At 37.1% G+C, this 12,889-nt stretch overlaps 1 protein-coding gene across 2 annotated transcripts in view; it reads left to right on the top strand.

Moving 5' to 3' along the window:
• The window catches only part of ASPH (aspartate beta-hydroxylase), a 234,941-nt gene that overhangs the window by 78,645 nt on the left and 143,407 nt on the right, over positions 1-12,889 (top strand). Inside the window, exon 4 of one of the 2 annotated variants that reach the window (XM_037803594.1) lies at positions 12,403-12,495. In XM_037803594.1, the coding sequence (XP_037659522.1) occupies positions 12,403-12,495 (93 nt within the window). Of the gene's footprint in view, positions 1-246; positions 735-12,402; positions 12,496-12,889 lie in introns of those variants that run through there. The other variant, XM_037803595.1, reaches the window with a different exon arrangement.

The following is a 12,889-nucleotide window of genomic DNA, read 5'->3' as shown; positions in this document are numbered from 1 at the left end:
TGTTTTAAGCTGAAAAATTTGATGGCGAGTTTCTAGCATTTCTTTTGTAGCTGGCATTTTATATGGGTTTGCATCTATTTTTAGCCAACTTAAAAGCTAGTGGAGTCAAGTCACCTTTTGAATGAGCATTTCATGTGTGTGGGGAGATGAATGAAAAGACACTGCTCTTTTGCACAAAGTTGCTGTTATATGAATTAAGAGATGCTTTCAATAAACATTTTTTCCTTTGACTGGAAAACCTGAAAGTTAAAGAACTCATTAAAGAAGAGCTCAAGAAGGAAAAAGAGAAACCTGAATCAAGGAAGGAAAGTAAAAAAGAAGAGAGAAAAAAGGGGAAGAAAGAAAAAGAGGAAGACCGGAAGGATAAGAAAATTCCTGACTCAGAAAAATCCAGGAAAGAATCTACCAAGGGTAAAAAGGACAGAGAAAAGGAGAAAGGGGGCCTAGATAAAAATGCCAACACCAAGGAAAATAGGAAAAAAGTGACAAATATAAAGGATATCTCTAGTAAAATGGCACCCAGAGACAAAGATGACCGAAAGGAAGGGCACAGCTCTCCCAGACATGCACACTTAGCAAAGGGAAATCACCAGAAAAGAAAAAACTAAAGCTCTGACATTATTGACACAGGAAATGGTGATATTCTTGCTTGTGATTTGCTGTTTCAGGGCATAGAAAATTTAGTATTACTCTGGTTGGGAAAGATGTGTAAATTAGCCATTGGGCATATTTATTGGTGCTTAGCAAGTAATTCTTTGAAATTTTAAATATACTGTCTCATGCTTCCAAATCTAAAAGACGAAGCCTTTAAAAATATGTAATAAAAATGATGCAATAACATTTTTATTAATTTTATTGATGGTGTATTCAGATAAAAGTATGTTATAATGTATAATATGAATTGTAATGAATTTATTTATATATTAAATACTTTTACTGGCATAGACAAGTAAGAATATTAAGATTTTAAATAGTATGTATACGCAGAGTGACTTATAATCTTATAACTTCCAGGTATGGTAAGTGCTCAGGTGATTAGGAAGCTATCTTCTTTCCGTTTGCCCTTTGTTTTTTTCCTTCCTTCTCCCATCCTGCTTCCCTGTTTTCCTTTCTCCCTCCTCCCACCCTCTTCTTTCACTTCTCACTCTTCTCTTACCCAACTCTCAGCTCCTTCTTTCCTCCATCGGTTCGTGCTCACCCCTTCTCAAGTATCTCTTTCTTCCTCACATTTTCTTTTCCTTTCTCCTCCCCCTCCCTTGTTCTAGTCTTTGCCTTTTACTATCTCCTTTACCTCCTTCCACACCCCTTCGTGCCTCCTCACTCCTTACCTCTCTCCACCACCCCTCCCACTCTTCACGCCTGCCCCTCATCCAGTCCAAGAAATGCTTAATGCTACTGTGTGCTAGACACACTTCCGAGAACTCAGGATACAGTCATGGATAAGAGAGACAGTTTTATTCAGAAGAACCATTTTAGAACTCTTTTTATTTAAAAAGACATCCTTACAGACTCTGAATAGTTATAACAAAGTTTTCAGTTATTTCAAATTAGAATATGCATTCATTTTCTGTTACATCATTTTTCAGTTATTTTCATTGAATGGCATATCTTTTTCATATTTGATTGTATCTTAATTGTTTACCATTTCTGAGGAACTGCAAATTTGATATTTGAACTAGAGATTAGAATTTTGCTCGTCAGAAAACATTTAATAAAAATGCAATTTCAATGAGAAACACATTTCTACATGGTTTGTACTACTCTGAATGAAATCTTTAATGTCTAACTGTGATTACTGGTGAAATTCAGTTAGATGATCTTGAGAAGAGAACAACTTGATTTGTTGTAACAGCATCAAAAAATGTTGCCACAAAGGTTTATTTTACTTTTTAACAGATGTTTAACTTTTTCTATAAAGAGCTTAAAAGTAAGGGTTTGGGGCCTAATTAATGATATTTCTATCAGAAATGAGTAAGCTTTAAGTCTTAAATATTTCTAAAAGTATACTGTATCTTTTTCTTCATGCAAGCACCTTTTACTTCTTAAAATCACTTAGAAAATTAGTTCACAAGTTTCAACTAACATAATAGAAATATATAGCAAGAAGGACACCCTAGAGATTTGTAATCCAATTTTATTTTATTGCTTAAAAACAGGCCCAAAGAAATTATAACATGTCTTAACTTGGGTCTTATTTATTGATTAGTTAGGATTTTGTTTTTATTGTTATTACAGAATACAGGAGCCAGTTCAAAATAACTTAAACCAGAAAAGGGATTTTATAGCTCATTTGCTTTGGCAAACACAGGAATGCTGGCTTCAGGAGAATGAATCCAGAGTCCAAACTGTAATCAGAGCCCTCTTCCTTTCTAGCTGTCTTTGCAAATCTTGGCTCTGCTGGTTTCTACTAGAATTGATCCTAAAAGGAGTGTCCTTTGCTTGATGAACAAAAGGGCCCTCAGTGTCCCCAGACACATCTTTCTAGTTTAGCAATCCAAATGTAAAAGGTAGTTTCCTGGGATGGCTCTGGTAGGAAAGTTTCTGGGAGAATTTCAACTGGCCTGGTTAGGCTGGTGAACATCTGTTAACCATTCCTGTGGTTGGTGGATGGGTTAGTCTTCCCAGGCTGGTGCCTGTGCACAGAGCTTTGGGATGGGGGTTGAATTGTCCCATCAAAACCACACAAAGTATTCCCCCCTGGACAAAGGGCATTTGAGGAGGTGGCAAAGAGGGAAGCACTGATGGGGAACTGGACAGAAGAAGCAAAACAGATAACTCACCACACATATAAAATGAAAGGTCTTGCTTTTTTTTTTTTTTTTTTTTTTTAATTTACATGCAAACTTTTAAGTTGTACTTTGTCTACAATGATTTTTTTCCCCTTGGGCAAAAAAAATATAATTGCATATATTGAAAATAAATTTTTACCTTGATTTTTGAAGGACAATGGCTTATTACACAGAAAGTAGATAAATGCTGAATTCTAAGCAACTGAATGAAAATAAATTTTAGAATAACCCCATCAGTATAAGCATATAAGCCTTATCTCTTGCTCTCCAGTAAAATACTTTGAAATGTTTTAGTTCTATCGCGTTTTCCTTTGATTCTCAGCTCAAGAACTGAAACATGTATTTGAAACATTTAAAAATATTTGAGGAATGCTTGTGAGCTGTGACTTAATTTTTCTTCCTTTTCCCCCATTTATTCCTTCCTTTTCTCTTCCCTTTTTAGTAAATAAGGCATTAACTGAATTTTACTGAAGTTGAGGTTACACTTTATCCAGCTGCATTGACACTTGTGATTCAACTAAAGCTTAGTGCAAGATGAGCTTTTGATTATGGTTGATTTGTTAAAGTGATACTTGCAATCTCAGTTTGACTAACTTTTCATTCAGTAGATATGGTTATTTCTGCATTATTCCACTTCATATTGTTATCTAAGAATAATGAGAATCAGAAAGGCTGCCCTTTTTAAATAAATCACCTAAAAATAGGGACAATAAAATTAGTTGGGAGTGAGAAATTTTGAGGAAGTCCTGAAAAGTGAAAACTAAATACTAAAAATATAGGTTCATTTTCTCTTAGCATTAACAAAATTTTGGTGTAAATAGCACTATGAGATGATTCTTAAAATTTTTTAAAATAACATTGGTATTTAATTTTCATTAAAATTTGTATGGTAACATTTCACGTTTGGGTAGCACAATTTTCATAACGATGGTCTGTTTTACAAAAATCTTTGAGAGCTTATTATCATCTTTTCTAAGAATCTTTCATCATTTAATTTTCAAATTACTTTCTTTTGAAGCGTTTGCATTATCAATGACTTTTTCTTTTCATTTGTTGCATCATCTTCTATGTGTCATTAATTGTTTTGTATGTGAATTTTAATGATTCAAAACATGAGTATAGTCAATTTCTTGAAATCTGAGCTTTTTTTTTTTATAAGATGCTTTTCTGTTTTACTTTATGGTTGATTTGCATTGTATATAGATGATCCTGTCAGTATTTCAGAATAGGGACAGGCTGGTAAAGAAATTCACATAATTCTGTCAGGATGAATCCTTGAGTTTATCTGGAGGTAATCCTGGAAGTGGTTGGTTCATAGGGGATATTTTGTATCATTATGGCTTGCTTAGCCATGCAACTTTTTTAACTGCAGATTGTGATAACGATTACTTGGATAATAAGGTTTCTGTGTAAATACTTCCATTAAAAAAGAAAGGTAGCAAACAAGTATGATACATAATTTGATATGTTTTATTAACCATATTGTAATCATTTTCTGTGAAACGGGTCTGGTGACTTAGGCTGCGTCTCCTGACTTTGGTTCCTTTCTCCTGGTGTCTTCAACTATTACTTCTTCTGTTAATGCCCATTGGTTGCAAACATTTCTTGAAATCTGTAACTCACATTATTTTGGTGTAAAATCCATTGTGGAAATGCTTTTTTTCCTCATCTGTAAATAGGAGATAATACCTTTTTCTCAAGGCAGTTGTGAGAACTAGCTGGTTTTGTATTTGTGTAAGTACTTGGCACATTTGCAGGAATTCATGTTTCCCTTTTTCTTTGGTAGAACAATGGTAAAGTGCATAAGTCAGTGGTTAAAAATTGGAAGCACTAGTGCTTTGATTCCTACTTCTACTTTTGTCAACAGATTGTGAGACAGATACTTAAGATCTTTTTCCTTTGTAATGAATGCATTTTTGTGAAAAGGGTGTATTGGATCCTGATGGACAAATGAAAGCCATTTTGGATGATTTATATATCAAGCTATAAGAATGCGTAGTTATTTAAAAGATGCTACTACAACTTGAAAATACAAGATGTTAAATGTGTCAGAAACAAGTTATGAAGTAATAAATTATAGTCTTAAGTGTATGGTACAATTGAGAGGTTTAATAGCCAGTCCAATTGTGAAAAACTTATTTGTAAATGTGTTTTGTATTCAGAATACATTTTCCCATAGAAAGTTTTCTGGCCTTCACGTGTTCTACTCCAGCCCACAACAACCCATTTAGTCCTAATGTCTTAGTTCTGCAAGCCTCAGTATAGCCATGTTACTATGCAGAAAAAGCATTCAGCATTCTTAGTATATTAGGAGAAAATTTGGTTTTAGTCTTAAGTATTTTCCAGAATTCTTTTGGTTACATGTGTTAAGTCCATTCAAAAAGTAGTTTACACAAACAAAATCATTGCTTGGCTCCCATAATTGTAAAGCCCAGGGGTAGTTGTGGCTTCCTCCCTCCCTCCCTCTCTCTCTCATGCTGGATCTAGGTGCTCAGACCTGAACCTCTCTCCGTCTCTGAACTCGCCCAGATTGAGGGCTGCATCTCAGTCAGGCTGCCACAGGTTGAGTTGCATCTTACCGTGTGGGGGATAAGAAAGCCATGATTGGCAGGCCTGGGTTACGCAAGTGCCTGTCGTTCACACTGTCAGCTGAAGGAAAGCTGATTGCCAAAAAGAAAATTAGAAACCGTTTTTACCAGAAGAAGGGGAAGGAGGTGCAGGGCAGGCTGACAAGAGTGCATATTTATACACGGCACTTCCCTGGTGCAGCTGCAGGCAGGTTACCAAGCTTGCTTTCCCTTTCTCCTCTCTGTTTCCTGCTTCTGCCCTACCAAAATACAAAGAGTTGAACTGCATGTACTGAAGTGGGTATTTCAGAGTATGAAGCCAGGTGGAACAGAGAGATCCCATCCATTGAAACCCCTGGTCAACAACAGTGCTAGACAATTGAAAGATTGTAAGAGAATATTGGCATAATGCTAAATACTACTATTTGGTTATCAGGTCAATCAGGTTTATTTTGTTATTAAGCTCTTGCCATTTTTCCCTGGTTCTGTCTAAAGAGAAAGTTGCTGTTCTTAGGAAACTGAAAGGTTGAGTATTATATAACAGACCCATAAGTTATTCTCATGAAAATCTTCTTTGGATTGAAACTATTCAGTAACTATCTTCAGTCCAATGTCCTTCTACCTCCCTCTGCCTAGGGACATAACCACATGAACTTGAAGTCTGCGACGGGGTTGGAGATCATTTTACATAGGAATTGATTTCCACAAAAGCTTCCATTTTGTAAGCCCTAAAGAGCATGAAGTCATTTTCCTTTTCATAGCTCATTTGATATCACTTTATGTATTTATTTCCCTAGTAAGTCCAGTATATAAACATAGAGGTCTGTCTTTCAAACATTCTTTCTCTCATATGCTAAGAGACCGGAGTGTATATATAACTTAAAGCTTTTGTTGTGTTTTTGATAATTATGTAAACATTCACATGCTTTGTCACCTATATTCCCCTTTTATTCATTCGACAAACACTACTGAGTATCTCTAATTTGCCAGGGGCTGTGCTAGGCACTGAGGATGCAAGTGCTCAAGGTAGTTGTCATCCCTAATTGAGGTGCTATGAAATCAATGAGGGTGGTTATTAGGACGCTGGCTGTCCCCCCTCTGGCTGGTAGGCCAGCTTCTCTCTCTGCAGGACCCAGTTCAGCCATCACATCTGTCTCCCTTGTGCTCCCAGGGAGTGGGACCCTGGGTGTGCTCCAGTACCTGCCCAGAAACTGATGATTATAGGTATCAGTGTTTATTTATTGGATAATATTAGAAAGAAGAAAAATGTTAATAAAAAAAGGAAGGAAAAATCAAAAGACTTCAACAATTGCAATATGTTTTAACTCACTTGGAAGTTGTGTATAATTGTGATCCTTTTGCTGTGTGGTGTGAATATGTGTGCATTCAGGAAGGGTGGTAAATTTGTTTCTTTAAAAGAATGGAAAAAAATAAATTATTTTAAAAATCCTTATTTGCTGGGTTTAAATGATCTCATTTAACTCTCAAAATCCTTCTCAGAAGGTACTACTTTATCCCCTTTCTGTATTTGCAGAAACCAGAGCTCTGGCTTGGGTTTAGTAAAGTGTTTTAGATGGGACTCAAACTTGGGCCCCTCTGGTTCAAGTGTCTGAGCTCCTACACACTATGCCATTTTGCACATCTTGGAACTTTATTTTGCAAAATGTTGAATAAAGTAAGTCCACTCCATTCTAATCTTCGTGGAATCCTTTCATTGGTCCTGAAATCAGGCTATTAGGAACCTTTTCTGGCAGCACTTATTTCTTCTGTGATTTAGGTCATCCTCTCTCTGAACTCTCCTGTCCATCCTGGCTTATGTGACGATGCTTTGAATCTGGAATGGCTCTAATTGTGTGTCATGGGCTGCTCTTTTTAGTTCCTGGTAGTCTTAAACATTTTGATAAGTTCTGAGATTGCCACTGATGTTCCTGCTAAGACCTGTATTTGCTGAATCTATGAGGAGGAATAGCAATAAGGATTAGCACGGTCAATTACTGTGCACACTTTCCTGGTTTATTGATTTCCCAGAATATTTCTCAACTTTCATGTACTTACTAGGGTTATTCTCGGGGTTTGTTGATTTACCCTGTTAGATGATTTGCTTTTAAAGCTGTAGCAGCCCTGAGCACTAACCCTTCGTGAGTAGCAGCAGCTGGAGTAACTTGCATAGGTAAGAACACAATTTTCAGTCTTTACACCATTGAATTAGTCATCCACAGTTTGCTAAACTAATTAAAAAAAAAATTCTTAGCTCTTGTTCACTGTTGCTAAATATATGAAATCCTACCTAGCAAAGTACTATTTATAATTCTTGTTTTCACAGATTATTTTTATATTGTTGGGGAAGCAGTTTGTCTGTAATTCTTACGAAATGTGATTCTCTGGTTTTCACCCAAAAGCCTCCGTGACCCATCTCCTGGGACTTTTGTGGTCACATGTGCCCTTGCCCACCGCCCTCCAGCCGCCCCGGCCCCTGGCTCCTCCTGGCCCCAGTGGCATGCTCCTGCTTCCCCGCAGAGGATCTCTGTACTGCCCGTTACCTGGAGCTCTTCCCCACCAGCACACCCCCTTTCCCCTCCCCCGAGGCCCAGGCATTGCCTGCCCTGCATAGCATCCCTGCTTTAGTTTGTCCCATCCAACATACTATATATTTTACATGTTTCTTATTTTTTTGCTTGTTCCCTCCCCATGAAGGTAGGGATTTTTGTGTGTTTGTTTGTTGATGTATTTCCGAGACCTACGACAATGCCTGGTATTTAATAGGCGCTAAATAAATACTTGTTGAATGAATAAATGCACTATACAATTCAGTAAGTTTACAGCTATACCATCTGTTGTATCTTTATGGGAAGAAAATACATTTATTCTTTCTGATTATCATCCAGTTTAGTTGGGCAACAGTGAATACAGTAAACTAATCCTGGGCTAAGGTATCAAGTTTGCTATGAATGGTTGATTTCAACTGCTGATTTCATTTACTTTTTATAACTTCTTTTTAATTAAAACTGCAGGAACAGATACATATTTATTAAATGCAAACATTTAAAAATTTTTCTAATGAGCTTAAGGAATTGAAAACAGGGCATGCTTTAAGGGAATTAATTTATTTTCCAAATTTATAGTGGCTATTATGGTTAACTCTCAACATTCCCATTCAACTTTAGATAATACTTGAAGGCAGTTGTGGTCACTTTGTTCCACTTGCCAGTGGTTGGTTTAGGAATGAGGGTCCTGATTCTGACTATTAAAACTGAAAGGAAACTTCACCTCTGGGAGCTTCTTGGAAGGATTTCCTCCAGCCCAAGAGAAGGAAAGCAAGAGGTGGTCCCTTTGCTTCTGGACATCAACTTGTCTGAAAGAGAAGGTTGCAGCTGCAGAGGCCCTCTGATTCCTGGCCTGAGGATGAAGCCAGTTAGATCAAGCCACCCTGCTGCTGCACTTCTTGTTAAGTTGGATAATAAATTTCCTTATTGCTCAAGCCACTGTGAGTTGGTGTTTTGTTACATGCAGCCCCAGGAACATCAAAACAGATACGTCAATGTTCCATGAGTTCATTTTAACATTTATTTCAGTGCTACATTCTTGTCATTTGTGCCTCATAATAAATCCAGTTTGAAAACCTTTCCCTGTATTGTGAACTGACCTTATGTATTTATTTTCCTATTTAAATTTTTATTTACTTTTTGCCTCAAAGATTATATTAGACATGGTTTTACCACTTTTTTCCTGGGGAACACTTATTAATAGACCAACAAGAATTTGGATGGTAAAAAATTTTTGGAAATACCAGAAAGAAAGCTTTGTTGATCTAATTCTTTCACCTGGGTTATTAAAAGGATAAGAATGTTCTCGAATGTTTTTGAACAGTTAAAACATTTGAAGTTTATAGGTCTCTAAGGAAGAGGTGAAATTAAAATAATCCGTAGCTTCTTTGGAGTTGACAGTATAGTTTCATTTTGTGCTGAGTTCACCTCTGGAAATAGCTGTGACCAGGTATATTCAGAATTCAACTGCCAATTTGAACAGAAAACAAAACTCAGTATTTTCCCGTTACATCCTTTTGCTTTGTTATAAATATTTTTCACATGTTTTACAGTTTAAATTTTGGAGCCAACCCCCACTTGACTTAGGAAAGATTGTTGGTGATTCTTTTGGATTTACTGCCCATTGCGCATAAAAGCCAATCTGTCACCAGGGTTGCAAAGAAAGAGCTTTATTACAAGACACGATGTAAGGAGAATAGGAGGCTTACGAGCCTCAGATCTGTCTCCCTGAACTCCAGTGATTTGGTGAGTTTTAAACTGTTCTTACGAAGGCAGGTAGGTTTATGATGAGTATAATGGCTCGAGATGATGAAGTTAGAGACAGTCCTAACTGTTGAGCACGTGCAGGTAGTTTACATACTTGGTCATAGGACAAATGTAAGAAAATGGGGGCCTTAACATGATGATGGGTGTGATTTTTTAGTATTATAATGAGCTTTAGGTTACTTTAGGGTAAAGCTTTAAGCTGCTGCGTATGTCAGGCTGGTCAATTCTAGCTGGAACTGGCTGTGTCTGGCACAATAAGGTAGGACTTAGGGAGGGTTGACTTAGGTTTGTTCTTAATAAACATTAAGGGGCTGTGAGCTAGATCACAAGACTGCTGAGTAAGGGGCTGCCAGCAGGCTTCTAGGTTGTAATACAGGATAAGGGGATACAAACAGGACCAGTGCGACTTATCATGAGATGTTACAGTTATAAAGATTATATAGTTATACAACAAAGCATTGTCATCATTACATTTCATTACATTACGTTACATCATCATTACAGTTCAGTGAGTTACAATAGTTACAGATACTTGCTTCTGGCTACCTCAAAAGGTTAACATACATGTGGGTTACAGTTCAGTGAGTTTCAGAAGTTACAGGTAAATACTTTGGGCTATATTACAGCATACTGGAAAGTGAGGAAGAATTTGTATAATGATTTAGTAACTGTAATCATTCATTAACTCTTAATTCTCTATTATAATATTAGGGGCCTTGTAAGTCTGAATATGAATATATTAGTAGTTTTCACTTTTAGCATTAGAATTTTTTTTCAAATGAAACTTTTCCCCAAATCCAACAAGAATGGGATTTTCAGGCAACTTAAGTCTTTGGTGGGAAAATATTCTCTTGTTTATTGAACCAATGGAGCCATTTGAAATCTTGGGATTAGTGAAGGATGGCCATGCAACTTTTCATTCAAACTGAGATACTTTGGAGAGTGGATTACACCAGGACCACATACGTAACCTGGAATGGTCCCAGGCAAAGTTGGTCGGTGGCACTGTAATGAAGGATGCTGGGCATAGGCAGAAATGTCTGATAAATAGCAGTAGAGAAATTGATGCGAGTCAGCTTTCCCACCTCCACAACCGTTAGCCACTCTTGGGCAGCTACAGGGATTCTTCTTTGCCAAGTAGAAGGGCAGGTGTGTTCTACACTTCAGGTGTTCATTGAGTGCTTTCTGTGCTCCAGGAGTTACCTGAGGTGCTCAAAATATGAAGATAGATAAAAATCCAATTCTAAAGACTTAAGGTTTACCCAATTCATTCAGCAGAATTTAGCAATGAATTGTTCCATCCCTTCCCCATTAACCAGTGAGGGATATAAGAGTGGATCATTTAAATGGGAAAGGGCAGGGGTGTTTTTTGGCCCTGAATTTGGAATATGTTGTTTTAATAGGCTTTTGTTCTTATTTTCCTACCCTCCACCTGAAATTGAACTACAGTTGACATCTGTGGGTACTTGGGTACTATCCCTTGAGAAACTGCTTTATAGTTAAAAGTCACTTAGTAGAACACAACTGTACATTTTACTAGTGTTAGGTTTTGCATGGAAGTAGTGTGGGAAATGAGAGGAAATACAAATGATGGGGTGGGGTCCTGTGTGTGTCAGTGTCTTTTTACCGCTCAGGAGAGAAAAGTGGGAATAAGTTTTTATCAATGAGGAAAAAACAAAGAGGTATAGAAAAGGGAATGATAAAAACATGAAGAATCCAAAGAGAAGAGTAAAAGACATTGAAATGAGGTTTTCCAGACTGCATGAGTATATGTACATCGAGTGGTATAAAGATGCACAGGAAAAGAAAAAGGCCTCTGGCTTCCACCGTCACCTTTTCACTGTGGGCTACTGACATGCACGCTGCTCTCCCACCTGTAACAGCTCTTGGGTCAAGTTCCTGGGACAAGATTCTCTAGGAGGTGGTAAAGAGTGCCGGGAGTCAGTAAATGCAATCATCAGACTCTTGAATCTAGCTTTAGTTTTCTAAATTGTTGTGTTTAATTGAGGATATCTTTTGATGTTCCACATATAAAATATCAAGGAACAAACTTAGTATGACGGATTTTAGACTTGCATTGACTTTAAAATCAGCTTTCATGTTAATTTACCATGATGTCTAATTTGCCTCAAGATAGAAAAAAAAAATGGAACTTTTTTTTAGGTGTTAACTTCAGAAGAGCCTGAATAATAAGGTATATGTGATTTCTTCTCATCTTTAGCAATTTGTAGTTTTTCAGGAAGAACAAATAATTATATATAAATCAAAATAGGCAGCACAGAAGAAGAGAATTGGAAGTTCCAGTACACCTGCGTTGTCTTATTGCTCAACTGGAGTTCAGGACTTGGGAATTAATTAGTCACTTGCTCTGATGTTTATGCACAAGAGAGGAGCTTGAGCTCATACTGAATTCTTTTGGCAAGTTTAGTCATGGCTTGTTTAAACAGACTTTTGTTATTTTTTTAAACAAGAAGATTAGCTTAAGTAAAGAGGTATTAAAGGCCCACATGAAGTTAAGTAGCAAACTCTTTTCCTACTTCAATTTTTAAATATATAAGCGTTTTCATCTAGTATTGGTAACTTTGAATTACTTGGAGGAACTAAATGTTTTGAGAATATTATTTGTCCTGGTTTAATATCCCCACCCCACACCCCCCCCCCCCCCAAACAACAACAACAAAAAACCAAAAACCAAAAACCCAAAGCTTAAGTTAACTGTGTGAATAAAAAATGCAGGACTTAAAGAGAGAGCTGCGGCAGAGCCCACGCCACCAGCGGAGGAGCCCCGGCTGCAGGCGGCGGAGCAGTGGGAGGCCCCCGCGGGCGCAGGTAAGCCGGCCTGGCGCTGACCCCCGTCCTCGCTCCGTCATTTGTGTCACCTTGTGTACAGCATAATGCAATGCTTTTCTTCCCCTGAGGGTTTTTTTTTTTTTTTTTTTCATTTTCAACCATATTTATTTCCATGGGTTTTTTTAATGTAATTTTATTGAGATGTGTTCACATATGATACAATCATCCAGTGTTCACTGTACCATAATATAGTTGTGCATTCATCACCCAATCTATTTTTTTTAACATTTCCCTTGTACCAGAAAAAGTGAAAATAAGAATAAAAAATAAAAGTAAAGAAGAAAACCCAAAACACCCCCCCACCCTATTTTTCATTTAGTTTTTTGTCCCCATTTTTCTGCTCATCCATCCATACCCTGGATAAAGGGAGTGC

This window comes from Choloepus didactylus, chromosome 14, assembly GCF_015220235.1.
Source record: "Choloepus didactylus isolate mChoDid1 chromosome 14, mChoDid1.pri, whole genome shotgun sequence".
Lineage (NCBI taxonomy): Eukaryota > Metazoa > Chordata > Mammalia > Pilosa > Megalonychidae > Choloepus > Choloepus didactylus.
Note: the sequence above shows the minus strand (reverse complement) of the source record. Positions and strands in the feature narration are given on the sequence as shown.